At 55.0% G+C, this 27960-nt stretch overlaps 7 protein-coding genes across 7 annotated transcripts; 3 read left to right on the top strand and 4 right to left on the bottom strand.

The window, feature by feature from the left end:
* Positions 1–920: 920 nt before the first annotated feature.
* BZA05DRAFT_175724 (transcription factor IIA, alpha/beta subunit) lies at positions 921–2933 on the bottom strand. The gene is made up of 4 exons (XM_051479252.1): positions 2809–2933; positions 2615–2716; positions 1098–2155; positions 921–1041 (listed from the first exon to the last, which is right to left on the bottom strand). Exons 1-4 carry the CDS (start codon positions 2824–2826, stop codon positions 1002–1004), a joined length of 1218 nt encoding a protein of 405 aa, XP_051335761.1. The 5' UTR covers positions 2827–2933; the 3' UTR covers positions 921–1001.
* Positions 2934–3709: 776 nt separating this feature from the next.
* Positions 3710–4789, bottom strand: BZA05DRAFT_409952 (uncharacterized protein). The gene is made up of 2 exons (XM_051484842.1): positions 4353–4789; positions 3710–4250 (listed from the first exon to the last, which is right to left on the bottom strand). The coding sequence occupies exons 1-2, from the start codon at positions 4609–4611 to the stop codon at positions 3745–3747; spliced, it is 765 nt and encodes a 254-aa protein (XP_051335760.1). The 5' UTR covers positions 4612–4789; the 3' UTR covers positions 3710–3744.
* Positions 4790–7723: 2934 nt separating this feature from the next.
* BZA05DRAFT_175702 (uncharacterized protein) lies at positions 7724–9031 on the top strand. The gene has a single exon (XM_051479251.1). It carries the CDS (start codon positions 7809–7811, stop codon positions 8982–8984), a length of 1176 nt encoding a protein of 391 aa, XP_051335759.1. The 5' UTR covers positions 7724–7808; the 3' UTR covers positions 8985–9031.
* Positions 9032–12956: 3925 nt separating this feature from the next.
* Positions 12957–14069, bottom strand: BZA05DRAFT_175609 (uncharacterized protein). Its single transcript, XM_051479249.1, has 3 exons — positions 13693–14069; positions 13310–13628; positions 12957–13255 (listed from the first exon to the last, which is right to left on the bottom strand). Exons 1-3 carry the CDS (start codon positions 13698–13700, stop codon positions 13115–13117), a joined length of 468 nt encoding a protein of 155 aa, XP_051335758.1. The 5' UTR covers positions 13701–14069; the 3' UTR covers positions 12957–13114.
* On the bottom strand, positions 14063–15846 carry BZA05DRAFT_409942 (uncharacterized protein). Its single transcript, XM_051484841.1, has 3 exons — positions 15799–15846; positions 14836–15745; positions 14063–14774 (listed from the first exon to the last, which is right to left on the bottom strand). Exons 1-3 carry the CDS (start codon positions 15834–15836, stop codon positions 14562–14564), a joined length of 1161 nt encoding a protein of 386 aa, XP_051335757.1. The 5' UTR covers positions 15837–15846; the 3' UTR covers positions 14063–14561.
* An 839-nt stretch (positions 15847–16685) lies between these two features.
* Positions 16686–17892, top strand: BZA05DRAFT_409941 (uncharacterized protein). Its single transcript, XM_051484840.1, has 2 exons — positions 16686–16914; positions 16965–17892. Exons 1-2 carry the CDS (start codon positions 16870–16872, stop codon positions 17451–17453), a joined length of 534 nt encoding a protein of 177 aa, XP_051335756.1. The 5' UTR covers positions 16686–16869; the 3' UTR covers positions 17454–17892.
* Positions 17893–18049: 157 nt separating this feature from the next.
* BZA05DRAFT_409937 (UbiA prenyltransferase family-domain-containing protein) lies at positions 18050–19478 on the top strand. Its single transcript, XM_051484839.1, has one exon. It carries the CDS (start codon positions 18122–18124, stop codon positions 19343–19345), a length of 1224 nt encoding a protein of 407 aa, XP_051335755.1. The 5' UTR covers positions 18050–18121; the 3' UTR covers positions 19346–19478.
* Positions 19479–27960: the final 8482 nt, after the last annotated feature.

Raw genomic sequence — 27960 nt, 5'->3', positions numbered from 1 at the left:
CCCGGCTGGCCCCTGGGCCGCTGGGCTCAGTGAATCAGTGGGCTGGGCGAGACAGGAGCTACTATGATTATCTATCGATGTCGATGTCGATTGAACGCCCAGAATCTGAAACGCACACCCAACTACGATACTCGCTGTCAACTACAACATCGTGCAGCTGCATTTCTCGTCAAGATATGTCTTGTCTTGAGTCTACTATAGATTTGTAGCCGCAGAGTTGGTATGCATAACCATCATACACGGGAATAACGTGGATGAGAGACACCCCCTCGTTCTCCTCGCCGAAACGTCGCGTAGATGGCTGCAACCCAAGTACCGTAATGGAGGAGAGAGAGAAAAAAAGCAAATCCCTCAGGGTCGATGCACGGCGGCTCAGCAGTGTCCATATCATAGCTACGGTCAAAGAATAGTAGGTACCAACTAAAAGTACAAGGTGTTTTTCAAAGAAGAAGTAGAAGAAGTAGAAGAAGAAGGTCATAACCAGAGCATTTCAAGGACACAGAAAGTAAGGCAACAAAACCCCAACGGCAAAACCCAACCGTACCCTAGTAACTACTGCAGCACCAAATGTCCGTGACCGTGTGTCGGATACATAAGCCCAACAAATCGACCCATCTCGTCTCTCTCCTTCACTTGATCTGATCGGACGCACACAAACACCACATCCATACGGTCTAGGTAGCAATTTTCCTGATCCGCCCACCGCCGCCCGCCGTCCCTCGAAGAAGGGGAAAAAGAAAAAGAAAAAAAAATGAAATGAAAAAGAAAAGAAAAGAAGAAACAACGAAAAGACAAAACATTGCAGCAAAACGGAAAGAGATCGTTCAATTCATGCATCATTCTCGGCCCAATCCGGACGACAACGAAATCCAGGTCTCTTGACAGCAGAACATCCTAGGACACCCAACGACGTACGGACAAAAACAACAACAACGGCAACCAAGAAACAAACGCATGGCGGCGGTGCATGCCTGTTGTCCGCAAATCCGAAGCCAAATGGTTTACCATTCATACTCGCCATTAGCTTTGTGAAATACATATCTGTATAAATGCGTTAGCTGACTGCTTGCCTTCTCGACACGAAGAATCTCTCATACTCTTGTCCGTTGATGGTCAGGACGCCATCCTTCAAGACACACTTCCACTTGTTCTTGGTGCGCTGGACCTTGTCGTACATGCAGAGCATGATCTGGGGGACCTCATCATCATCCTCGTTGTCGATCTCGTCTTCCTCGGGATCGTCAAGATCGGAATTAATCGCATCCTCGTCGATTTCGTCCTCGGAATCACCATCCAGCTGCGGCACGCGGGGTCCAGACGAAGCGTTCGACGACAACACCAACATCGGGGTTTCCGAGGGGTAGGGATACGACGAGTTGTGATTCAGAGCCTCCTCGTAGGCATCCAACTTGCGAGCGCGACGCGCCTTGCCCTTGCCTTTCGCCTTCGACTTGGCAGAGCTGACCTTGAGGTTCTGCAGCGCCTGGGCGAGCTTCTCGGAAGCCTCGGCACGCTGACGCTCCGCCTTTCCGATCCTCGTCAACAACACCTTGTCGGCCTCCTCCCTGGTGAGCGATCCGAAACCTTCGATCGGGATCTCTTCGTCGTCACCGCCGTCGTGCTGAGGGATACCGTTGTGCTGCTGCTGGCCGTTGGCCGGTCTGTGTTGCGGAGGTGGTCCCGGATTCATCCCGGGCAAAACGAGTCCACTGGCTGGTCGCGCTTGCAACTGCGGTCCGAACTTCTGCGCAATATTATGCTGTGCGCGCATGGCGGCCAAATGAGGGTCGTGCGTGGGATTACCGGTCAGATTGGCTTGAGGTACTCCGTACATGACGCCCTGTGGCTCCATTCCCGGCTCCGACTTGATCTTCACACCGTTCTGGACTTGAGGATACTGCTGCGACATGCCGGGCTCCGACTTGATGTAGGGCTGCTGCGACTGCTGCTGCTGCTGCTGCTGCTGCTGTTGCTGGTGGTGCATCTGCTGTTGATGCATCTGCTGTTGCTGTGCCTGCTGCTGTTGCTGCTGTTGCTGCTGTTGCTGGGCAGCTCTCGCCTGCGCAGCGGTCGCATTGTTCGATGGAGCTTCGGGAGCCGGAGGGTCCCACGGGAAGTGCGCGATCTTGAGACCGGACAGTTTTCCTTGCCAAACCTAATTTCATCGCAATCCACATTGGCACCACCGACGGGGGCGCCATAGCGGAATAGAGGTTAGCGATGTTGCAACTTTTAAACAAACTTCCAAGATGGGTAAAGAATGCGCAGGGAAGAGAAAAGCAAATATTCCCAAAAGGGAAAAAGCCAAGTGAGCAAATTTGCACACTCTGGCTGTGCGATGCATAGGCTTCCAGGCCGAATAAAGCAACCCCGCTCCCCCAGCACCATATAAAAGCGGAACCGCTAAATGCGAGCAGGGGCGGTGGCTAGAGAACAAGGACAAAAAGGCGACAACCACTGCCCTGCCCCCCCCCCTCGCCGGCGCCCCACAGGATGAAGAACGCGACCAACAAATACACGATGCGACCGAATCATCAAACAAACAAAACATGAAGGAACTGCCTGTGGGAAAGGAGACGAGAGACGGGGGACAGTGTGGGAGCAAACCACTTACTTGCTTCAGATCCTCCAGCGTCGAGACATTGATTCCCGCCTCCTCAAAGTCGAGGCGACTGCTGTTGATGACCTCGTCGATGATGCTCTGGTAAACGGTACCCTTCGCACACCCCAACCGCGCCGGAGTCAGCTCAAAGAAGAGAGGGAAAAAAGAGACGACAGAAGCAACGCGACACGGCGAATAATACTGACAACTAGCTGGTTCGACATGGCTTGCTTCGACCGCGATGGTGTTGCGATAGAAGGGGAGGTGGGGGGCGAGCGAGGTGGTTGATGATGATGCTTCGCTTATGGGGGAGGTTGCGGTCGGCCGAGGCTCACGAACGAACAGCGACAGAACGATCCGGGAAGCTTTCTAGCCGTAAGACCGCAGAGACGATACGGAATTCTTGGAGCGGGATCGGTATTATGTCGCTTTGGCGGGATGATGCGGAGGTGGGGGGAGGGGGGAGGGGGGGTATCTCTTTTGCGGAGGAACAGGCTGTCAATCCTTCGCTCTTGGGGGTGTCTGTCTGAGGGAACGGAGTGCAACCGCCACTCAAAGCGCGACCTTGAGAGAGAAGCATTATTAGTCATCACCGGCTTGGCGCTCGTTGTCGAACTTTCGACCCACCAAATCCGAGAGACTGCGAGATGGCTTGTAATCACTCTACTCCATAGAATGGGATCAAAGAACTGGTATCTTCCAGCTCTCCGTCTTGTACCGGCTCAGCTGCTTGTTCTGCAACGTAGTACTGCGTCATTCGAGGCTCTTCCAGCCGTGAGGCTTGGGTCGCGTTCGGCATGAACGAAGGACAAAGAAGCAAGCTCGTCACGAAAAGCTCGCGAAGGAGCTAATAATCCTTCCATACCTTCTCTCTCTCATCCGAGCGCAATAAGAGACTTTTATTTTTAATTGTTCCAGGTATCCGTATTCCATTCATCAAGTCGTTCGGTAGGGCCGTAGCGTAGGCTGCCCTCAAGTAGTATGTACGATTACATGTACCTCTCCGTCAAGCTTATTCAGAAATTCCCCGTTCAGCTATCCCCCGTGAGCGCAGACCAACTCGACGAGCAAGCTAGACCATAACAGTAATAGCTAGCTGCCTCCTCTTGATGGCATCGTTCTCGAATTTCTGTCACAACCAATCAGCTACCCATCGCCCCTCCATTGGCACGCAGGGGCATAGATCTCACCCTCTCACTCTGCTGCATGCGTTCAATCCACTTCCTCTCGACTTCGCGGCACCTCCCGTCGGCCGCCTCCAGGAACGCCTCATCAGTAGCAACCCCATCCCCGAACTCTTCATAGGCTAGAGGGTCCTCGTGCGTGAGACCCTTCGTAGGGCTGATCGCTAGTGCCTCGCGCTGCAGCTGCAGGATCTCACCTGTAATGTCTGTGTAATCACGGCGCAAACGGTCGATATCGTTCTGCCTCGCGGCAACGAACGCACGGTTAGCGGCGAGCTCGCGCCTGAACGAGTCGGAGAGGATCGAGAGGCGTGAGAACTTCTCTGCGGAAGAGTTAGCGGAGTCGATGTAGGTCTGCGAGAGTGAGGTTGCTGCAGCAATCCTCGACAGGCCGATCATGTGGATGTTGGAAATCGATTCGACGAGACTCGCGGTGATGGAGCCGGTGGAATTGTCGAGCGACTCTGGAGGGGTAAAATGCGTCAGGCTAAGCGATCGAAGCATCGGAGGGCAAACCAGGGAAACTGATTGCACGCCATCTCATGGATTGGCAATGCAAGGCGTACCGATGAACTCCTCAGCAAGCGGATGGTCTGGCGCCTTCTTCTTCTTTTCCTTCTCCTTCCTTGCGACCTTGCTGCCGCCGCCGCTGCCGTTCTTGCCAGCAAACTCTAGCTTCACAGAGTACTTCTCGTGGGCGTCTCGCTTTCTGGTGCCTCCGGGATTGTGACTGGTACGGTGATCCTGCTTGGGCATCTTTCCGGCAGCAGCGGAGGGACCTTCACCGCCGTCGTCGGAACTGAGGTGGCGAGTATTAAAGGGCATAGCTTTGGATGATCAAGATTTTTAAAAAGAGGCGTAACAGTCAGCTCGAGGAGTGAGCAGATTGCGTGGTTGCGATTGCGTGTGATGTGGCGAGTCGCTGCTGAGTCTGAGATGAGTGAATGTAGGTTGCTCAGTCAGCGGCAAGTAGGAGGGAAGAGAGGGAAGGAGAGAGGGAAGGAGAGAGGGAAGGAGAGAGGGAAGGAGAGGGAAGGAGAGGGAAGGGAGGTGGATGAGGAAGGGAGGGAGTGGATCGGTGATCGTGCATCGTGCATCGTGAAGCAGAAGACCGAAGACCGAAGAAAGCGGTAGAGCGACCGCATCCGTGCAACTAGATTAAACGAATGGATGAATGCATGAATAGATGAACGAACGATTAGCTACCCGGTGATGAAGGAGTGAAGAGCGGAATAGCAGGACTGATATGGGGTAGATTATTTTAGGGACGTTGTTTACTATTGCTGCTGGCGTTATCACCAAGCCACCGAGCCACGCAGCAATCTTAAACTTTTCTGGTGGAGCAGCAGCAGCAGCAGCGGCCATCACATCACGTCGGTCGCGTCACACGCATAAGGAAGGGTCTCAGTCACGCTGCTGTGGCTGATGTCCCTGAGCATTAACGATCATATAGTAGTACTGACTTGGTACTCTAGGTATCCAGGCGATACAGCCTGCTCCGCCTTGACGAGAAAAGTACGCGACCGGCCGACCGAGCTACAGGGTGTGGGTAACGTGAGTGGAGCAGCAACTGTGGCAAGTAGCTGCCATTTGGGGCAAGGGTTAGAGTACAAGTGCGTGCTTTGCGGTCCGCGGATAGTTACAAGTCATTTATCTAGGCGAACATGTCGGGGTGTCTTGGTACATGGTCTACATACCATGGATGAATCTGGCGGAGCGCTGCCGACTGCGCGGTCGGTCGGCAGCGAGAGGAGATAGGTGAGTCGGTAGGAAGTAGATACCATTATTAGAGACAGAGATACAAGGGACAGAGAAAGAGCCTAGAGGGCCTTAACATTCAACCAGGGTGAACTGCGAACGGCGGACGAACCATCAAACAGACCAGAGAGGCCGCGCTCGAAACAACCGTCGGAATTCGAAGGTCGTATGGAAATAGGCATCGCATCGAAGAGTGCCCGACAACTCGCGAGCCACGATGTCGCATCGTGGCATCTGGCGGCGGCGGGCGGACGGACGCCGGACTTCCACTCTTCCACACGTGCGAGGCTACATAACTGCTTGCTTACTACTATGATACAAGATGCTCGGCCGGGCAAAGCACGTCCAGAGGTATGATGTATCATATCTACACTCGCATCGCCGGGCTACGTGCCTACACACGCCTCTCACTTACCTACTTCCTAGCACCTACTCTGCTCCACGCTACTCCAACTAACTATTCTGCAGTCTCTACCGGCCGACCGGCTGGCTAGTCTCACAGCCCCACCACAGCAAAACTCTGAAACGCGGCAACTTTGGCGCCAGATCGATATCGGTCCGGGCTACCGAGTTGGCCGGTGCGTGTGTGTTATCGATTAATTCCTAGCACTGCACTTGTAGGACCGGGATCAACGTAACGCCCCATCCCGTCGACTCTCGAGTGGCCGGTTGTCGGTTGGATGCTAATTGCAGCTTCAGAGTTGCACCACCACCACCACGGTCCCACGGTCCCACCTCAACGGGCTGATGATATCAGGAGGTCCTGTAGAGTGTACTTACCTAGCGTGCGGTAGGTACTGCAGCAACCAGGGCGAGGGGGGGAAGGAGATTACCTGATGCCAGATGAACCGTAGGGCTGCAGCGGTAGGTATCTAGCCACAGAACATGGGCTCGTGCTTTTTTTCTTTCGCATGGGGGAATCCGCTGTGGCAGATTGTTGTTCACCATCGGTGAGGCTGAAGGGAGGAGGAGTCTCGAGGAGCGCTTCGGGGCCAATCGTCCCGTCTTGGCGAGAGATGGCGAGAGATGGTGAGAGATGGCGTTGGAACTTGCACGCGGTCGCGACTGCGTCCACCGGTCTCCACTCTCGACTCCAGTAACAGTTGGAGGCCACGGCGCGCGCTGTGACTGGAGGACGGAACGGCAACTGGGCCACCGTTGGGACCGGCGGCTATATGGCGTTGGCATTGGCGACGTGCTTGCTTGCGGGGGCGGACGGGCCAGTAATGTCGGGATGTGTGGCCGGATGCCATGAGGGGAAGGCTGCCTGAAAGCATACATTCGATCGCCTTCATCCGCCCAGGATCCGGAAGCTCGGATCGACGACGATAGTGACGACGATGATTGCGAGCGGCGCTTGGACAGGATGTATGTAGAATGGAGTGGACGACTGCCTGTCTGCCTGCCTGCCTCCAACCACTGCGTGTATGCTTGCTCTGTGGCGTGAGTATGTAGGCAAGTCAGTACCGTACCTACCGCTCCTAGTGTTCGAGGAAATCTCGTCTCCGACCTGACGGTTCGGCTGGCACTGCCACGGGAGCAGGCCCCCCCTCGCCACGTGTGGCTTGCACGCCGACCGGGCCCCCGGCCTTCGCACAATAGCCGTGGCTGTGGCTGTGGCCTGGCGTGGATCGCCCGTTCCCGAGCGAAAGGCTGGCTGCCTATTGGCTGCGCGTGGGGTCTCCCGCCTTCTCCAAGGCCCCTGCCATGTACCCCTTCCCCCTTCCCCCCGATCCTTTTTCGCAGCCCTGTTGCTACGCGCCTGCCAACAATGTTTCAGGATTCACCCACCAACAGATCCTGCACCCAAATATAGCGCCGTATGCAGATGGCGGGCCCAGAGGTTCAAAAAGACGCCAATAGTTATCCGCATCTCCAGAAATAGATTTTTCGCGTATCCCCGCATGCGTGCTGCTGCTCCTTCGGCTCTCCTCCCCCTCGAGTTTCAAGTCCTTCGAGAAGGCCTTGATACAGAAGGTCTATTACTGGAATGCACAGTTGAGACGAGATGTTAAAAGGTCCGCCTCCGCATCATCCATATCCCAAGTTTCATCTTCAGCGAGCCCAGTCTTCAATACATTAGCATTCCATTAGCCATTCCATAGCATTGACATCTTCGCTTCTCCCACTACTCCCACCGTTTCATCCGCGTCTCGCTTCTCACACTATTCCATCATCTGCTTTCGCCACCACAGTCCGGCATCGCGTCGTGTATCGCGCACACATAGAGCTATCTCCCGACTCGCTTTTTACCCTACCTCAATATGTCGATAAGATTCGGACGCAGTGGCAAAGGCTACGACAGCTCCCAGGTCATGAAGACCGCCGATGACGACTGGAGACAAGTCGCCGATCTCGCCGAGCGTCGAAAAATCCAGAACCGTCTGGCCCAGCGCAACTACCGCCGCAAGCTCAAGGAGAGACTCGAGGAGCTCGAGAACCGGGCAGGCGGTTCCTCGGTGATCTCCGCTACTAGCACCAACACCACCGCCGCGAAGCCTGCCAAGCAACAGCAGCAGAGAGCCACTGCACCTAGCGGAACAACTTCGGGCCGTGTCACCAAGCGGACTCGCGCCAACAGCGCACGGACCATCCGCACCAAGCCCGACGAGTGGAGGTTGCAACTGCCCCGCACCCGATCTGCCGAGCCTCGATCAGCCACCACCGCATCCGATACCTCGCCCACCACCCCGACCGCCCCCGCCTTCCCCTTCTCCGCGTCGCGCTCGGCCTCGAGGAACTACTACGCAGGCGACTTCGGCCCCCTGTTCACCAATGTCGATGCCCGATCCGTCGAGGCCACTTCGGGCGGCTTCCAGGCCGGCTCCTGGGGCCAACACCACAACCAACACCAACACCACTACGCCCACAGCGACTACCTCAGCAGCTCCCCGGAGCTCGGCTGCACCTCGCCGCGCCAGATCATCGGCTACAGCTCGCTCGACCAGCCCACATCGTACGGCGCCGAGCTACCCCAGCTCGCCTCGGACTACTCGCCCAACCCTGCGGCGAACACGAACCCCTACCACGTCAACTCGGCGATGGTCCGGGACCAGTTCTACCTCTCGGTGAACTACAACAAATTGATCAACGCTACCCGACAGGTGGGAAAGCTGCTCAACATGGACGAGGATGATATTTTCAGGGAGGAATCAGTGTCGCCGTTCAACCGCCAGGAACCATGGGTTCTGCCTGAGAGTGCCGCGGACTTGCAGCCTACAGAGAGGCAGTTGTCGGTGCCCCACCATCCCTACATCGATGTCCTGCCCTTCCGGGAGATCAGGGACTTCATGCTAGAGTATGCGCAGGAGGGCGTCCGCACGGGTGACTATCAGGATGAGGAGAGGATCTGCTCGGATGTGCATGAGAACTGGGGGGTCTGGGGCGAAAGCCCTTTCGAGAGCCGCAGCTATGAGGCCGGCGAGGAGTTTATTAGGTGAGGAGTTTTACTTCTTGGGTCTTGCATTTTGTTTTTTTTTACCTTTTGGTGTTCCGGGTTGGGCTTCTGCTTCTGCTTCTGTTTTTTCTGTTTTTTATCCTTCTCTTTGATTTTTGATCTTTATGGCGCAATTACGCTCAATGCTCTGGACTGTTTCTGAGTCCTGTGAAGCGGGGCGGGGGTGTTCTGGTTTTGCCTTTATATTTCTTCTTACTTCTTTTTCTTCACGGTCGGGGGGCAAACTGTCTGTATCATGGTTTCTTTCTATGCCCCACGCACCGCACTTCATTTACTACCTTCTTAGAGCTGGCTACTACTGGCATTTATACCTTAGTTTTGTACTCTATCTTCTTTACATTTTTTCTTCTTCGATTCTTGGTTACATATATTGATACCATTCTGTTGGGAACTGGAGTTTTACATTATTTCTTCCATCTTCATCATCATCTTCATCTTCTCATTACTTTCTTGAACATACTTGCTTCTTATTCACTTCATGCCGTTTGGGGGCTGTATCATTTCAACTTCCTATCATACCCCTACTTGTTTTCTCCTCCTTTCTTTCGTTCGTTTCTTAAGAACGCGAGGAGGGAGGAGAATGGGGCCCCAAGAGAGAGATCATATATCATCATCCATCTCATCATCATCACTGCGGTCCCATCTGTCCATCCGTCTTGACTCCTCCCAGCCTTGCCATTTCCTTCTGTACCAGCCCTATGTACCAGCCTTTCCTCTCTCTCTGCGCCCCGTAGACTCCATCTAGCACACCTACTAACGTCCTTCGTAACCTAGATCCTGGTGGTTCCTAGTCCCCTCCGACCTCGTCCGGAGCACCAACTTCTGGCGGCGCATGCGCGGCCTCACCGCCCTCAGCCTGAAGGATATCGTCGCAGAGGCCCTGCTGGAACATGATACACCACGATGGGCTGCGTGGATGCGGTTTATTGACATTCATCGGCGGTGGGGGAGCGAGGGGGATGGGCAGGGGGAGGGGGGGGAGGGGATGGGGAAGGAGGGCGAGGGGAAAGGGAAGGGGAAAGAGGGGAAGGGGAAAGAGGACCAGCTGGGGCGGGGGAGGGGGAGGGTGGGAAGAGTGCTTGGGGAGGTGCTAGAGACTTTGGAGGAGGTGGAGGAGGTGGTGGTGGTGGAGGAGGACGCTTTGGAGAAGGAGAAGGAGATCGCTTTGGAGAAGGAGGAGGAAGAGGTCGAGAAGAAACACCAACAACAGCGGGAGCTGGCGAAACAAGGGGGACTGGACGCGCTGGAAGAGTTGGACAACATCGACAACCTCGACAACCTGGACAACCTGGAGGCGCTGGAAGAGCTGGAAGAACTGGACAACCTGGACAACCTGGACGAACTGGTCAACCTTGACGGACTGGACAAGCTGGATAGAATGGACGCGCTGGAAGAGCTGGAAGAGCTGGAAGAGCTGGACAACCCGAACAACCTGGACAAGCTGAGCAATCTGGACAACCTGGACAACCTGGACAAACTCGACAAGCTCGACAACCAGGACAACCTAGACGAATTGAACGAACTGAACGAACCAGAAATTGACCAAGCCACGCAGAGGCGAGGAAATACGAAGGAGTAGAAGAGTGTGGTGCCCTGGAATTGCTATGATTCTATAGAAGGTACATACGGTAGGCATGGGAGAGACAAGACGGCACAGGTCCAGTCATTACCGTGGGCAGGGAGATGGCTAGTGTGTAAAGACACAACATGAAACGATAGATATTCTCCACTGTGGGGTAAGTACGTTGTGTCTGTAACCGTGCATCGTGTCATTGACTGCCCACCAGCCAGCCAGCCCCGGCCTCCAGGCGCCGGACGGGCGAGCCCGGCGACCTACGTAGCTGGTTAACTGTCGGGTTTGCCCGATAGGCTGGCCGTGGCCAAGTACCCGTACCTACCAGAGTCTCCATATACCTTCCGTCACCGGGTGTACCGCTGCCAGCTGGTTGGCTGGTTATCTCGCACTCGCACGCGCACGCGCACCGGCAGATCGATGCGCATTGTGAGCTTTCCACCCTCCACCCACCCACCCTCCCTCCCATCTCTGTCTGTCGGTTTCTATTTGTCTGTCTGTTTGTTTGTCTGCTAGGCAGCACCGATCTCCTGGCGTCGAAGACCCAGGGGCCAAGGGCCAAGCCTGCGCCTGCGCACGGGAGCCTATTGGCCAGCAGCCAGCTGTCCGACACCGAAACGAGCACAAGAGCAGCAATGTCTCTCTTGACTCTCCCCGCGGTACGGTATGAAATAGTAGTAGATCGATGGGCGTGCGGCGTGCCACCCACCACCATGGCACCATCTAGCATCTAGCATTTGCCGCCAGCGGCAAGGCTTGAATTTTTCACCGCTGGCAGACTAGCTGGCTAGTAGACTGGCACAGCAGATCAGATCGACTCGGGTCGCATCTGAGACCTCCAAGTGCTGAATGGTGCGTAAATATACTCCTGTTATGCAATGTGGACCTGTGCTGCAGTGCTCGTCGGTCTTGGCCGCTGATAATACATATAGATATAGATAGATAGCGCCACCTGAACCAGCCTCCGGGCGGCATATGTGGCGCGATGGCGCTGTGGCTGGATGGCTGGATGGCTGAATGGCTGGATGACGGGATGGTGGGGTGGCTGAATGTAAGCTCGCCGTTCGCCGTTCGCACGGCACGCCGCGGGGAAACGTCGCCGGAGTGATGCACAATCGATGGCGTTTGACTCGACTCCGCAGTAACATGCGCAGCCAGCCCACACTCCCACCCCGGTGTCCACGGCATCCACGGCTGAAAACCGAGATCCTACGTCTGTGCGTGTGGCTTTGGGCTATAGGCGTGGAAATGTGGAGATGTGGAAATGCGGAGATGCGGAAATGCGGAGATGCGGGGTTTTAGGTGGAGGTGCGTGTGATATCTCATGATGCACGGCTCGGACAGACATAAGGGATCACTCGCGAGCCTCACTTTTTGGCGTGGAATCGGAGCGGCAAATACTCTTATTTTCGTCCGCAAGCTCTGGTAGATAGGGTCGTGGCGTACATTGTCGTATCCATCGAGTCTTTGTTTTCCACGCGCCGGAAGTTGGAACAGGGTGAGCCAGCGAGTTGGAACTTGGACGGGCTGCCACTGGCCAGCTGTTCCATGGACGAGCGAGGGAAGACGGTAGGTGGCCCGTGGGCTCATTCTGCTTGGCGGAAGGCAAATGGGCACGGACGAGAACTTTGCTACATACTCCTTTGGCCCTCGGTGCATATGCTGGCAGGCGGATACGATATACATATCATATATACGTCGGCAAAATTAACCTCCGAAATCACTCGGTGCGCCATCGCGGCCGAAGGCAATCGCTAACGAAAGCCTGCGTACCTACTCTACTCTACTCTACTCTACTCTAGGTATCGAATGACTCGAGGCTCGAGCTTGAAATGTAGAGTAAGTAGAGTAGGCGGACGGTCTTGAACTCTGCGGACAGGAGTCGTCGGTGGCAAACACGGGAGCCACACTGTCCGAAGCGGTTTCACCTCGGGCATGTGCGAGCAGTGTTTTAACCCCTACCGGTGACCGCATGTCCCTTGCGGTATGCATACAAAACGACTACCCACGGAATCGATGTGGATCCGCAGGAAATCTAGGTATCGGCAATTCCCTCCGTTCCCACAATCGACCTGCATGTACCAGGTATGCGTTACGCCACAATGCGGCGGTGTCTCCGTCTCCAGTTTTTACTCGCCGCACAGAGAAAGTGGTAGGTGCTGCAAATATAGCTTGCAATCGGCAGGAGTGTTGTGGGCACGATGACGTTGGTAACCGCAGCTAGGAAAATGCGCCGATTGGGAAACCCTTCGGAGCGATGACTCGTTCGCATGCAGCTATCCTTTTCATTCTATGGCTCGTCAAGATGCCGAATTCACAAACATCGTCACAATTGGACGAAAAAAAGCACGGTTCGGGAATGCATTGGTATTATCGGAGTGAATTGGCATTGCTACCAATCTTCAACCCACTTTGACCATCCAATCCCATCCCAATCATTCAATCAATCAATCCCCATGCCCATTCGCCTGAAATTCAATCTACTAAACCAGCCGTAAAATTACAAAAATCGAATGCCAACATCTCACCAAACCGCACATTTACCGGAGAAGGTCGTGGGCGGGGCGGGTTCCCCAGTAGGTGAGGAACACAGCCAGTCCGACGGTGTCAACCAATCCGACGGCGGCCTTGACGGCAACCATCTCAGCGGGCCTGCGCTCCTGGAAGATCTGGGTGACCAACTGCGCACACCCCGTTAGAATAAAATCAAGTGTTGAGCGGGGTGGAGAACAAACCAGAGGAACGGAGGTAGCAGCAAAGATCAGGCCTCCAACGTAGGCGGCACCCTTGTAGGAGAGGATACCGCAGTGGTTGAGGACGGCAGCGACGGCGTAGGTCTGGATACCAGAGCCGACGAGGGTAGAGCCGTAGAGAGCAGCGGCGGAGGCAGCCTCCTTGCTCTTGATGAACTCCTCCTTAGAGTCGGCGTGCTGAGCGCGGCGGTAGGTCTCTCCGAAGATGGGGGTGAGGACGGCGAGGTTCGCGGCTTGGTTGAACACTGTGCCGAGGGCAATGGCAGAGGGCTTGACGGGGGGGAGGTATTCGAGAGTGTAACTATTTCCGTCATGTTAGAATACATGCCAAGCAGCTGTGGAAAGCAGATGCAAGAGAGCCATACGACGACATGGTGTTTGTGTTTGTGGTGGGATGAGGAAAGTCTTTTGAGTAGAAGAAGTAGTCAATTGTGGGGTGTTGGTGAAGGCGATAGTTGTTTGTGTTGTTTATGTGTGTGGTGTTGAAGAGATAGAAAAGGAAGGGAAGGAGGATGATTGGGGTTTTATGGAACCGCGGAAACGTCAACGTTCGTCATTACCAAACCCGATTTTAGCCACAGCTCCCGACAAGGAAAGCAAGCCCGTGTCGCTAATGACGACCAAATCCAAGGCAAATGACAAGCAAGCTGTTCTTTTCTTTGATCAATTCCTCCCGCTGCAAAAGCCACTTTTGGAAGTTATGGTTTATGTCGTCATGCCTGGCAATCGACGTATGATGTCACTGTAGCGTCACACCGAGGCGTCTAGTGAGTTGCGCGATGCCTGCGCGCTAAGCCAATGCTACCCAGTGCCCACCATCTTGCACGTCTTCGCCTGAACTGGAATAACGATGGCTAGTATCGCGCAATAAATTCAGGAACATGGGGAATTCCAACAATCCGATCCAGATCTCTTCATCTCAAACCCCCGATGGACCGATGGCGATCAAAATTAAGACCTCGGTCGTACGAATTAGCGGGCGCGCGTATCTGCCTCCGGAGGTGAGTAAAAATTCAAGGTGATGGCGAGAAAAGATAACAAAAAATGGCCCACATTTCCGTACCTGGAATCACCATCTAAACAGCAATATTCAAGTCCATCGTGGATCGAAAAAACCGAAAACTTCTCATAGTCCCCTCAACAGGGAGTCGACTGCGCCGCTGCGAAGGTTCTTCGTATCACCTGTCGCCGCACACGAAACCTCATATATATCCAAACTCCACACCAAATAACCTCACGGACACCCTTCCGCACGTCCGGCAACTCCTACTAAGGGCCCCGGGCTACCCTCCGATACGTTCCCGGCGGTCCACCGACTAACCCGCTCTATACGCTCCCCAGGAAGTCCCCCGATCGAACAATGCGGACCTGGGCCGCTGGGGTGGAGGAGAGTAAGCTGTTCTGCGATGATCTTGATATCCTGCATCCGAAGCTGCCCTTGCAAAGTGTGGGTTTGTCGTGTTATTGGCTGTCGTCCTTCTGTTTCTAAAGCTGGGTGCGCCGCTCAGATCCGGCGGGGGCATGTTACGATCACGGTTCAAATGATTGCCCCTTCCCAAACCCATACTGCCAGGGGTTGTGGGGAGTCCATGCACCGACGCGGGAGGAGCCATGCTGCCACGACCTGGGTTAGACAGGCGGATGGATGTTCCTCTCGCCGATGTATGTGAATACCCCGCCTCCGAAGCTGCATAATTGCGGCTGCGGCGCATGGGTTGGTTAGAACCCGCTCTTGATGATGGTGCAATGTATCCGCTTCGCGATGGGGGAGCCATGACGGGTGAACGGGGTGGGGTTATGTCTAATTCCAAATCCGCCGGGTAGCCAGGTAGGGAGATGTTATTGTGACTGAGATTATTATGTGGCGCTTGAGCCCTTCCAGGCGGTTGGAATGGCCGGTTGACGTTTCGGGTAAATTGCGAAGGCCGTTGCGATGGGTGTGATCGTGGTGACGGCGCAATTGAAGGCCGTTGGTCGGTATAGTGTTGTTGCAGTCGTTCCTGCATGTACCGCTGATATGAAGATCCTCTTTCGTCGGAATCCTGCTCTTGCTGTGAACGATCTTGCCATAAACGCTCGCGGGGCCTTTGGTCATCGTGTACAAGCTCTTCCGTCGGAAGTCTCTGCGGGGCCTGTGGACTTCTAAAAACCTGGCCTCGATCTGATAGCCGCGGGATTGCCGCATTATTCTCGGGAGTCTGCGGTTTGTCCATTCTAAATTCTGCAAGCCGTCTACCATTGCCCTCAGGACTTCCGGCCTTTCTTTTCGCTGGAATAGCTGCGGAAGCAAAATCACCGATCGATCGTGGTATCTGGTTCATAACTGGATTCTGGGCTTGGGCTTCGCTGAGTTGACTGCGAAGGGCTTTATTATTTTCCTTTAAGTCTGCTATCTCGAGTAACTGCTCGGCGATTCTCCTGGCAAGTAATTGTAAGCATAGAACAAGCGTCGCTGAGTGGGTATCTCAGACTTTCGGTTCGTTAATAGCTCGTCTGCCGCTCGCAGCATTGATTTCTTATATTTGTTCAGCAGTGCTGCAAGATCTTCGGCCTGTCGTATGTAGTGGTTCGCTACTCGCAGGTGGCTTTCGTGTTGGAACTGTAACACTGTCAGGCACAGAAACACCAGCGGGAATGTAGAATGCTAGCCCTTAAAGCTTTGAACAGCTCCTCCGCGGGTGCAAAGAAGTGGAGCGAGTCGATGGGAGGCTTGTAGATCATCAGCAGTTGTCATAATAATGTCAACATGCGGGATGAATACCTCTGTCCCAACGCGCACATTACCGCTACCACAGTATGGGCAAACTTGCGGTGTTTGCAAGGCGTCTGCAGGAACTGGATATAAGAATCAGCATCTTCAACAGACGCTATCGAAGTGAACACAGTTCAAACCATCATGTGGAAACAAATGACCTGCGCACAAGATGTGCGAACAACTAGTGAACAAGAATGGGGGTGATTGACCGTCGGGCGGCGTGAGAGACCTCCCGACTTTGAAGCAGACGTGGCAGTGAAAGATTACGTCGTTTTGGCTCCCCTGTGGCTGAGCGGCCGGCGATCTAGAAGAATTCATGGTGCTTGCCGGTCGGTCGTCTTCAGATGATGGTGAAGTCGTGGTACGAAGGAGTCGTAGGGGACTGTGCTGGTTGCACCGATTCTAGTTGCACCGATTCTAGAGTCGCGCTGAACGTTGGAGGCAACGAAAGCAGAGAGAACTCCAGCCGCATTGGATCAATTGCAGATGCTATGTGAGTTCCGAGTGATACGTGACGTGGATTTAGTGCCAGAATATCATGTGATAATGCCAAGCACTACCTCGCTACTCTACAACCTTGGAATTAGGAACTCTCCCTCCATCACTCAACGAACCCTTCGCCATCTGCCAGAGCCCAGACATCGCCACGCTCCTCACGCCCGCTTTTGCCTTTGAGACTCAAGTATTTAGCCACCATACCGCTCCCATTTCTTGCCGGGTCTCACTCTCTGATCGGCTGCTCAGATCTATCCCCTCATCCATCGGCTAGCCACCTACCCACGCCACAATGTCTTCCCCGCGCGTGCCCGGAGGTGTCGTCTCCGTCTACAAGGTCCGCTTCTCCCCGCAAGTTTCTTGCCGTTGTCATTAACGACATACCAGAAATACACCGTCAACCCGGTCGGCATCTGGGAGAAGATCCGCCGCGCCTTTGCCGTCGACCCCAACCGCTCCTCCGGTGTTCCTCTCAACCCCACCTACCGTAACCCTGCCCCCGGATCGGTCTCTGCAACTGCCTACACCGACCCCGTCACCATGCCCGCCGCCGACATCGCTGAGAATCCTTACTGGAAGCGCGATGTTCGCCGCAACTACCCCCGCCCCGCTGTGTTCAGGCAGAACGACATTGCCGGTCTTTTGACCCTCGGATCGGCGGCGGCTCCAAGGATCGCGAAGGGTGAAGAGGGCGCGAAGCAGTTGGTTGCTATCAAGAGCGAGAACGGCGCCCTTTCAAGGGTGCTGGAGCAGGTCAACGCGAAGGAGATTCTCCAGGAGAACGGATTGCCACCATTGCCTGGGAAGCGGGTGATCTTTAAGTCGGATATCCCGCAGGGCTACCCTTCTGAGTACCCCTGCAGGAGTTTCGCTTGAGTTAGGCATTGAAGGTGGAGGTGGAGGTGGGGTCTTCGGTTTGTAGATACCGTGTCAATAGAGTTTCTGCGCAAATACTGCAAATACTCGGAAGGGGGATGTTGCTGAGAGAAGGGATGGCCCGCGGTCTTTGGTTCAAGGGCCGCAATATTGGTTCGATTGAACGGACGGTCTTGTGCTGTGTCACTTTGTTCACACTTCTTCCACGCAGATCACAAGCTACACAGTGAAAACCTCGCGATTGCCAGTCAGTTCATTGCTCCCAGTGCCCTGGCCACTGGCCTGTAACCTCAGGATGGTCTTGGCGCGGCTAACTAGCTGACTTTAAGTTTGAACCCCATAGAGAGTACTCGAAGACGGGTTTAAGTCGAATGCCCAGACACGATAGAAGAGGAGGTTAGGGATAATTGCTTTGTCTTTCATTGTTTCTTTTTTTGATGGATTTTCTTTTTTTTCTGGCAAATAAAGTTAGAGCTTCAACGCTGCAAAGCTGAAAACCAAAATCACATGACACTCGCGCTAGTCCTTTTACATGCTGCGCTAGTCCCTTCATAGTGAGCGCTAGTCTTTTAATTTTTGGCATTCGACTTCGACCCGTCTTCGAGTAACTGTGCGCCCTCTCTACTTTCCAATTTCGCACGTCCCCCCATCCACGTCCAAATACCACAATGACGTCTCTACGTCGACTACCACAGCTTTCGCAGCTTCAATCCCTCAAGGCCCAAGGGATTTCGACTCTCCGCTCACAATTCCATGCCGTTGGTCACTCGCGACATCTCACACCCCGTCTCCAATATACATCTCCAACAGTCCACCGTCGGCCAACGTCCCTCACGTTCTACCGCAAATCCTCTACCCTTCCTCAGACCGATGACGCACCTCCACAGAATAGCCTGCTATCGGCTACTTACAAACCCCCGACGACCGGCATCCTCTCGGTCCTTCCCGCATCATGGGTTCCATACGCCGAACTGACTCGCATTGACAAGCCGACGGGCACCATCTACCTCCTCCTCCCCGCACTCTGGTCGACACTCATGGCGGCCTCACTGACCGCCCCTGTCGCCCCTGTTTCCTCAGTTCTCTACACAGGTTTCCTCTTCACCGCTGGAGCGCTGGTCATGCGCGGGGCCGGGTGCACAATCAACGACCTGTGGGACCGCAACATCGACGACAAAGTGGCGCGCACACGCTTCCGACCACTGGCGCGTGGCGCTGTTACACCTACCAATGCGGTTCTCTTCACGGGCGCGCAACTTCTCACCGGCCTCGCGGTTCTCGTCCAGTTTCCCGTGGAAGTCATCGTCTCCGCCATCCCGAGTCTGACCGTCGTCACTTTGTACCCCGCCATGAAGCGCTACACGAATTACCCCCAGGTCGTGCTGGGACTCGCGTTTAGCTGGGGCGCGATGCTGGGGTTTCCCGCGCTTGGTCTGAGCCTGCTGGATCCTACCGTTGCCGCTACCACCGCTTGCCTGTATGCTAGCAACGTCGCCTGGACCGTCCTCTACGATACGGTATATGCACACCAGGATATCCAGGACGATAAGCGCATCGGTGTTAAAAGCACCGCGATCGCGAATGAAGGCCGCACAAAGAAGTTCCTGGCGGGCATGGGCGGGGTACAGATCTCGCTGCTGGCCGGTGCCGGGTTAATCTCGGGGATGGGGCCGGCGTTTTTCGTCGGCAGCTGTGGAGGCACCGCGTTGTTGACCGCGTGGATGATTAGGAGGGCGGATTTCAAGAAGGTGGAGGACTGCTGGTGGTGGTTTAAGTGGTGCTCGTGGGCGGTGGGGGGCGTGGCGATTGGCGGCGGGCTGACCGCCGAGTATGTGCTGAGGAAGATTGAGGTGGAGAAGGTGGAGAAAGATGCAGTGGTGGTGGCTTTCTGAATAGATTTGAGAGAAATAGGGTTTGTATATATGACTTTTCGCATGGCGTTTGATACGATACCCAATTGGACACGATTACCCCCTCACGAGTAGCTTGTCGTCGTTGGATGTTTCTGGAATATTACAACAGGGAATATGAAGCCTGCATTGTTTGTTTCGATTCATTCATTCCCGGGACCTGAATACGATGCTTCGCTGGTACATAGCTTTACCATCCGGGTAAGATGTCATTCCTCACCGATCTCGCTCACTCTGCGGCAGTGACTGTTCGACTACGCCTCGTCGTCATCGTGGGACGGACCTACCCCGGGAGCCCGTTTTTTTTGCTGTGAGCTCGAGATGGAAGGGGCGGGGGTTGTATGATACGTAGCTAAATGTATCAGAGTGTGCTGGCTGGATGGGGAACAGCATACATATAATTACCAATCCCCACCACGGCACCGTCCTCCATCCTCCAGGGCGATATCTACGCAGTGCAGTACCTCCTTCATTGGCGTGGGGGGGTAGTAGGGGTGGGGGGTTGCTGAATCGATCCTCGCCCACGCAATAGCGATGATCCAGCTCGCAGTCCGGCAGCGCCGAGTCACGCCTGGAGAGGAGACCGCAGTTACCACAGCAGTGCCCGTCCGCCGGCCATCCATCGTATTCCGTTCGTTCGTGTCCTTCCCAGCAACGATCCTGGATTTCTGGGCGGAATAGGTGTTGTAAACCGGCCGGCAACCTACGGGGAAGGGAGCTGCTTCGGCTGTTTGTTGGTCTGATGGTTCCAAGTTCCGCCCAATCATGGGATGTCATTCGGAACGAGGATCGGAATTGGGTTGGAACCGGATTGGAGCTGGGTTGGAATCGGGTTGGAACTTGGAACCGGGTTGGAGCTGGGTTGGAACCAGGTTGGAACCGGGTTGGAACCGGGTTGGAACTTTGAAGTGTATGCTGCTCCACCGTCGCCATGAGCTCAATGTGTACATACACGAAGGTTTATACCATCATGGCTTGACTAAGTATGTAGGTGGTGGGGGTTACCGGTAGTCAGGACAGCGGCCAGTCCGGTCTATGCTCCAACGAAGAAAACAAAAGTATCATACTGAGAAGGTTGTTAAGGTGGTCTCGAATGGGGGGAATTGGTCTGGGCCTTGGAGGAACTGCCCTGGCGAGTGCTATCTTGTTATCGGTGGTGAGGTGCTGGTACGCAGAGCACCAAGAAAGCTCAGGCTAGTGACGTTCGCCAGCGGCTAGCCCAAGTAACGGTATCATACATAGATGAAAGGACGCAACATGATCAACGATCGCTATGACAGAGGCCAGCAAGCAGATGCATCCGAAATAGCTACCTACCGTAGCGGAGTATCGCGGGACCATCTCGACGGTTGTGAATCGTGCATACCGTCTCACTCACTCGCTGCTCCGAGTCGTTCCCAGCACATCTCTTGCAAGACCCATTACAGCAGCCCACCCACCAGGAGTGGCATCGGGGACGTTCATACCACCCGACCGGAGAGCCTACTCGAAATCCAGCGTCGCCGCTCTCCTCCTCTGTCCTCTTCCTAGTTACCGCACTGCGCTGCCCCTCCGCTGGAATCACAGCGTGCCATCGCGTATCATCGCGTCTCGAAACACCGAGCGTGTGGCATACCGGCGCTGTTCGAGCAGGAGGGATGGGCGGGGGAGGGAGGACCACGGTGTCCTCAACGCGTACCTATAGTACATATACCATTCGAACGGATATTTGTGCCGAGCGGACCTCCAGCCCCGCGGCGGGCCGCAAACCTGCGCCGGACGAGCTGGTGGCCAACGTTCCGACTATCCGGCGGCGGCGGGACGCTAAAGAGAGACAGCCACAGAGAGCGGGTGGTTGCTCCGGGGCATGCTCCGGGGCAACAGCGGACTGTCGGACTGTCGGACTGTCGGACGGACAAGCGGACATACGGACGGCCGGACGAGCGGTCGCCGGCTCACCGCCGGATAAGTAGAGTACACATGTACGGCCCGGGAACCAGATGGATGGACGTGCGGTCTCGGCTGGACTCTGGACTATGGACGGAGGGCCATGTCCGGGCGGGGCGGCCAGGGCCTGGGAGGGAGATGCATCATGCCTATGCTACCTCCCCCCTCCCCCCCCCCCCCCCCTCTCCCCCCCCGGTGGAAGGGTACCCTATCATAGGTGTGTAGAGTATGTGCGGTACATACATAGGGCTAGTTCCTGCCTGCCTGCGAGAGAGAGAGAGCACGATACACGAGCCTCTCGCGGGATCGGTCTCAGAAGAAGAACCTGCCGGATGGGTCTTAGGTACATACATTGTATGCACTCGGCCTGCTACGTATGTACGTAACTCGCCCTGTCCTGCACCGTCCGGACGCCGAGACGTCTGCGGCCGTAGGTTTGAAGTATGTAAGCTAAGTCCCCCAAGCAAGAGTAGAGCACATAAAGAGGAAATGAAGCTCCGATACGGTGCCTTTTACATACTGGGCTAGTCCCGTCCCGTGTGCTACACCAGGTCCGAGGGACAGCCAGGCCAGAGCCAGGATCGCAGTACTGGGTGCAGTGGAAGTTGCGGTGCTCAATCAATCCCTCGACCGCTGCCACTGCGTGCGTGCGTACGGTAGTTATTCTCGAGTAGCCAGGCGACACCCAGACAGACAGCCCTCGAGTCTCGACAATCACCACAGCTCGTTCGAACTTCGCGCCGGCTAGCGGTTCGATTGTGGTTGAAACGTGAAAGCCGGCAGTCACGATCGCCGCTGCAGCAGTGCCCAAATAAGCACTCACGTATATACGGTATTCTATGCATTCCACGGCCTCCCCGGGGAGGGGGGGTTGCTGCACCGTTGATGGTATTACTCTGCAGGAAGTGATCTTCGACAGGACAGCAGACCAGATTCCCCCCCTCCTCCAACAGGACTAACTCCGGCACATGCTCTCTCAACGTCTCGCTCTCACCGTCTCTCTCACGAGCGCGATGTGTCAATCAGTCTGTCTGTCAGATGTCCCGACCATTTCTGAAGATCATGGCGTTCGCTCGCTCGCTCGCTCGCTCCAACGAACTAGCGGCCGGCCGAAAACGCTCGCTCGCCGGGATGCACATCAACGCTTTCCGCGGATCTCGTCCGCCCCAGCGTGAGCGAGAACGAGGGGGTGTTACATATGTAGGAGTGGTATTAGGGGTGGTATTAGGGGGTGGTATGTACGATAGTACATGCTGATCGCCGAGGTATTCTACCTATACAGTAAGAATATTTGCAAGAGAGGAGGGGAGCGACAAGATCTTCAGCGGGAAATCCAGTCGCGCAAGTTACGAACGGCGATATGGGAAGTTGGGAACCTGGATGGCCCACCCAACAAACTGCCACAGTCTGCTACCGGTACATAGCACTTACCCAGTCCGTCACTCGCCACTCCTCACTCGTCACGCCGCATCACCCGGCACCCATCCATGCTGTCGCTACATGAAGCACTAATTAGTCACCCCGTCGCCCGTCGCGCTCCCCGCCCCGCGTCCGGCAACAACCGCCGCTAGCTCTCAGCACCCGTCGTTGTCCAGGGTTCACGGACGGCCACTAGCAACTAACCAAGCCATAGAGCCACCCCTGCAATCCCACCACCACATCCGTCCGTTTTTTCTTACTGCCGCCCCGCCCACGCCGACGCCTCACAGAGAAAAACTCGTACGACTGTTGCATACCCAGAAACATCCGATCAGACCAACCCCCAAATCGTGCCAGCACATCGCGCGCGGGCACGATAAGGTGGGTTACAGCTTACAGATAGGGGGGGATTAGGTTGGGAGTGATTGGGTTGGGGGGGATTGGGTTGGGGGGGATTGGGTTGGGGAGGTCATAGGTGTAGATTCCGGTACGGTACACATCGAGTATCCAAGTGCCGGTAGAGCAGGAGGGAGGCGCGATACGAGGTTCGGTAGCTAGAGTAGAGTAACGTCTAGTATACGGTAGAGCATGGTAGAGGCGGTAGGTAGAGTGCCCCCTGCGAAGGCGAGTGATAGACATGACTCCCTCGGTTTGTACTTCCGCTTCGATGGGTACGATACCTGGAGTCTCGTGCACTACCACAAAAGGGAATACCAAAATCATCGCGCGATACAGCGAGTGAAATGTAAGTTCCTGGTGGTTTTCCCTTTCCAAAGGGAAAGAGAAAAAAACCTATTTTAGTGGAGATGTCGAATACTCTACTCCCCACCCGCCCCCATCCATAAGGTTCACAGGTAGAGCCGGTACGTGAGGCAAGCCAGCCAGCAAGCCAGCCAGCAAGCCAGCAAGCAAGGGAGGGAGGAGGAATGGTGTCGGTGTCGGTGGGATCGGGGATCGGCCGAGGGCGCGTCGAGTGTGTCGCGATCTGGTGCGGGTTAGGGGTGTATTCGACGCGCGACGACGTACCGATGTCCTCGTATCCATCCATCCATCAAGCGACGGGATTATAATTTATGCATGGGGAAACATGATAGGGCGGAATTTTTGGCATAGGTACAGGGAGCGTTTGGTTTGGGAGACGTGGGGATTCTTTCACCTGCGAGGTGAGAGATTCAGCCGAGGGTGAGAGATTCGGCGGTGGGTTCTGAGTTACATAACAAGAAATGCACCGATAAGGAGACGCAAAAGTAAAGTCTGAAAATCTCGACGTGCAAATCAGGATCTGAATTGGTGATCCTTCTCGCCTGACCGGCAAATCCTGCAAGGTGCCAGTGCCAGTGCCAGCCGGGACCAACTACAGGCTGGCCGGGAACAGGAAAACCAGCAGTCGGGGAGCACCTGCACTGTGCACACCGAGCTGTGAACCTTTGATCCAACAGAATTGAACCAACAAATGTTGTATACCTCGGCGCGGAAGTGGTGTGATACCTATGCAATAGCGACATAATCGTTGAGCTATGGATGGCCGGTCGAGACTCGAGATGGCAAAGATTCCTCCGGTTGATAATCTGAAAGACGGTGTGCCATTGAGAAGCGACATCTCCAACATGACTGGTCCTTACGAGGACGAACGGTGTCAGCATAAATCTTCCCTTCGTTATTGCACGCTGCCATCATTCGTATCCCCCCTCTAGGTACCATCATGCTCGCTTCGGAAAGTCCACGTGCAGTCGTGGAACCTCGGCCCGACGCAGCATGAAGCAATCGTTGATGTCCGGCAGGCTGCATTGACGATTCTTGAGGCCTCGCCGCGCGTTAAAATAGTTCTTAATTTGGTGATTGGGCTCCGTCGGTGGCACGTTCGGACGAAAGCCATTGAATATGAAGGCCCCAATTGTCTGCGTTGACCACTTGCGCTGCTACCTATTGAAGGTACCGTACTTGATTCCGCAACCGGACACCGGTGATTCTAGGTTCACAGTACCCAGAGCATGCCAGTCCTGGCGGGGACCGTGGGGTGGCCGTTCCAAAACCGGGAGTGGAGGATAAACGCCCATGCAGACTTCGTAAACGCAGTTACGCCACGGAAGGGCATAAGGCCTTCGGATCTTCTTCTTGTCGTCAGTAATGGATACATACATCAACAAGACTAGGTAATTAGGAGCATACCATCAAGGCCCCGGCCCCTCGAGAAGGGGGATCGGTCGGTCGGTCGGTCGTCGAGGACATGATCGTGATACTGAGCGGACTACATACCGTACCGTACTGGATGTAGGCAGTGGAGTCCCTATTGACCGATAACTAGAAGAGATCTCATGCTGAGCCGGGTAGTGTGGAGCGGATCCTACCGTACTATCGAGAAAGATGGGTAGGTCAAAGGGATGGGATTGGGGGGACGGGATTGGGGGAGGGGGGGCAAAGTGTCCAACAGAGCAACGAGGAAGACGGGCGTGCATAGGAAACGCGTTGCGGACCGCGGTGTTCTGCATAGGTAACGCGGGTATACCGCCGAGTCTGTGCTTTCATAATCAGAATCACAATCGCAGTCGCAGTCGCAGTTCAAAGAGGGGGTGGCAGCAGGTGCATAAGCACGGTACGCCACAGAATGGAACGAAACGAGACGGGGTGCATTGCATCCCCACCTGAGTCAGTGGCATGGCATTTCAACTCAATTCAACTTAACTCAACTCAACTCAAGTTCTCATTCATGGTGCTCACTACTCCCACCCCATCCCGTGGTATGTAGAGTAATGTGTTCGAAGTTCCAAGTTCCAAGTTCCAAGTTCCAAGTTCCAACCCGCTCAAGCTAAAAATGATCGCAAAGAAAAAAAATGCAACGCCCACCGCCCACTGCCCACCGCCCACCGTGAATCGTGAATCGTGGATTGTGATGGGTAAACCGACTCTCCTATCCTCTCCTCTCCTCTCCTCTAACTAACTGGATCATCTATGATCCAGCCATCTGGTCGTCTGCACTCTCGCTTCCTGTCCAAAAGTAATCGGACCTCCGAATCATTCACCTTGCCATGGTACCTATCGGACCAAGATTGGCTGCACATAGTACCATTCGGCGTGATGGATACGACTTCGCACGATTGCACGAGCGTGCACTTGCTTGGATGAAGAGCCGTACATACAGATATCATCATCATTCACCATGCCCGATACTGCACAATAGTATTCATCCCATCCAATTTGCTACACTACTACACATATGCCCTTCACCTCTGCCCTTCAGGCCTCCGAGCACCTCGGGTTCTCAGCGCTCCAGCCGCACATATACCTACCATACCCACCTCCCCCGACCACGACCACGACAACGACCACGGAATTCCCATGCCAGCTCGTATCCACAGAGGTGAGATACTGGTGTGTATGTAGGGCTGAAAGCGAGCGAGCGAGCGAGCGAGCGAAGACGGGGACTGTGAGAATGCAGCCTACAGCGTGCAGCGTACAAGACCCCCCACTTCCCACATTGGCACATTCCCTTCCCTTCCGGATGAACTGGCTCTGGGCTCTGGGCGAGGAGGGAGTGGCAGTAGCACGTTACCCATCGTAGGGGAGCCGGCCAATATCTTCGGAGTCCAGAGTCCGAGACGCACCCTCCGGAGTCCGACATGCACCCGCCGCAACCCGGTACGTACGTTGTCTAGAAGTCCAATGGCAGTGGGTTTCCCGTAGTCTGTAGATGTAGGTATGTGGGACGGGGTTTTCGGGGGATAAGATCGGCGGGAGGAGAGGATTTGTAAGAAGCGATTCGCTTAATCATCATATGTATCACTATAGCATTCCTCCTACTATGTTTAGCACTATGCAGCACTAGGTAGTATACCCGTAGGTAGTAGATCATGATCATGGCCATTGCAACCTGCGGATCCGGATCTTCCCCACTGCCCACCGTTCCAGCCCTGCGTTCGAAGGGCGGGAGGGGGAGGGGGAGGGAGAGCTCGCTATGAGTTGCGTTTTCCCTCTCCATCCGGCTATCCTGTCCTGTACAATTCGCGATTGGCCAGCTACTGTTTCAACTTTCACCCGAGGAGGTGTGATCGAGTGATAAGTCCTGATCCGCACTCGTTCCCTTCGGCCTATGGGCCATGTTATCCGGTTGTTTGCTTGTTTGCATTCGGCGCAGCCTCTATCCTTGAAGCTAATAGCAAGCCAGTGATAGATACCGCGTATGTGCGAGACGAGACCGAGACAGACACCGCGTCCTCGCATACACACATACACAGGTAGAGTAGCCAGCCAGCCGGACGCTTTGTGACGGTGCATGCACATATAGTACGGTGCGGTAGAGACTGCCGATCACTTTGACCATCTATGGCCTGGGGGCAGGCGCGGTAGAGCAACGTCACTACCCAGAGTAGGTTGGTAGAAGAGATTTTGGGCTGGAGATGCAAAGGCAGGTAGCACGCTATGTATGTGCGATACGGGGATTACCAAAGGGTCCATATGATATGAATGACGTCTGGGTGGCCTGACTTTTGCTTTCGCACTGATTTCGCACTCCTCTGCCATCCCCCCATTCAAACGAGCGGTGATTTGGCAAAGGAGTTGTTGGAGTTGTTGTTGGAGTTTGGGGGGGCAAGGGGGTTGTTGCTGCTGCTGTTGAGAGAGCTCGCTCGCAAGTGTATGTATGTAGATAGCGCGCATGCACGTCTGGAAACAGTGTTTCGTGCAGCTGCGTCAAGACGGGCTCCTGTTCTGGGTATCTAGGGTAGGGTGTGTAGGGGAATCCGTCATTCGGTCTGGACCATGCGTGCGTAGAGGATCGGTTGGGAGGGCACCGTACTCGTATCGTATAGGCGCAACGCGCATTGAGTGGTGTGTTTTGCTCGCTGTGGTAAGAGTACCCAGTGGACATCGATTTGCACGGTCGGAGGTCGGATTCGAAGTCGAAGTCGACGTCGACCGGTAAGAAGGAGAAGACCTGCGGTCCGCTGTCCGCTCACGACGGACGAAATATGGTTGGACGGTGAGGTGAGTCATTGGAAAGAAGTGCTCTCCTCGAGTCCGAGCGGTGGGCAGCGACTAGTAGCTACGGCAGAGTGGTGAAGTAAAGTAAAGCAAAGTAAAGTGCACTCACTGCACGACAGGTCTGCTTCACTGCCCACGCAGGGTCCAGATTCTAGATCCTCTCCTTCGTCCACGATGGATGGCACATTGGAACTCGAGTCTCGACGCACGCACGCTGGTGGTTGCCTATGGATGGCAAAAGAGCCCTCGCCGGCGGCGACGATGCCGGCACTCCC

The sequence above is a fragment of the Tricharina praecox genome (assembly GCF_024521635.1).
Source record: "Tricharina praecox strain CBS 144465 chromosome Unknown BZA05scaffold_31, whole genome shotgun sequence".
Classification (NCBI taxonomy): domain Eukaryota; kingdom Fungi; phylum Ascomycota; class Pezizomycetes; order Pezizales; family Pyronemataceae; genus Tricharina; species Tricharina praecox.
Note: the sequence above shows the minus strand (reverse complement) of the source record. Positions and strands in the feature narration are given on the sequence as shown.

Excerpts from the sequence above, each read along its gene's own strand:
- BZA05DRAFT_175724 (XM_051479252.1), bottom strand. Across the intron at positions 2,156-2,614 it reads CGCTGGAGGATCTGAAGCAA|GTTTGGCAAGGAAAACTGTC; the intron begins GTAAGTGGTTTG and ends CGATGAAATTAG. Across the intron at positions 1,042-1,097 it reads CTGACCATCAACGGACAAGA|ATATGTATTTCACAAAGCTA; the intron begins GTATGAGAGATT and ends GCATTTATACAG.
- BZA05DRAFT_409937 (XM_051484839.1), top strand. The coding sequence starts at position 18,122 with ATGACGTCTCTACGTCGACTACCACAGCTTTCGCAGCTTCAATCCCTC.
- BZA05DRAFT_175609 (XM_051479249.1), bottom strand. Across the intron at positions 13,256-13,309 it reads CTGCTACCTCCGTTCCTCTG|TTGGTCACCCAGATCTTCCA; the intron begins GTTTGTTCTCCA and ends GGGTGTGCGCAG.
- BZA05DRAFT_409942 (XM_051484841.1), bottom strand. The coding sequence starts at position 15,836 with ATGCTGCGAGCGGCAGACGAGCTATTAACGAACCGAAA. Across the intron at positions 15,746-15,798 it reads GAGCTATTAACGAACCGAAA|GAGAATCGCCGAGCAGTTAC; the intron begins GTCTGAGATACC and ends ATTACTTGCCAG. Across the intron at positions 14,775-14,835 it reads GTAACATGCCCCCGCCGGAT|ACTTTGCAAGGGCAGCTTCG; the intron begins CTGAGCGGCGCA and ends CGACAAACCCAC.
- BZA05DRAFT_409941 (XM_051484840.1), top strand. The coding sequence starts at position 16,870 with ATGTCTTCCCCGCGCGTGCCCGGAGGTGTCGTCTCCGTCTACAAG. Across the intron at positions 16,915-16,964 it reads GTGTCGTCTCCGTCTACAAG|AAATACACCGTCAACCCGGT; the intron begins GTCCGCTTCTCC and ends ACGACATACCAG.
- BZA05DRAFT_409952 (XM_051484842.1), bottom strand. The coding sequence starts at position 4,611 with ATGCCCTTTAATACTCGCCACCTCAGTTCCGACGACGGCGGTGAAGGT. Across the intron at positions 4,251-4,352 it reads GCTTGCTGAGGAGTTCATCG|AGTCGCTCGACAATTCCACC; the intron begins GTACGCCTTGCA and ends TTACCCCTCCAG.
- BZA05DRAFT_175702 (XM_051479251.1), top strand. The coding sequence starts at position 7,809 with ATGTCGATAAGATTCGGACGCAGTGGCAAAGGCTACGACAGCTCCCAG.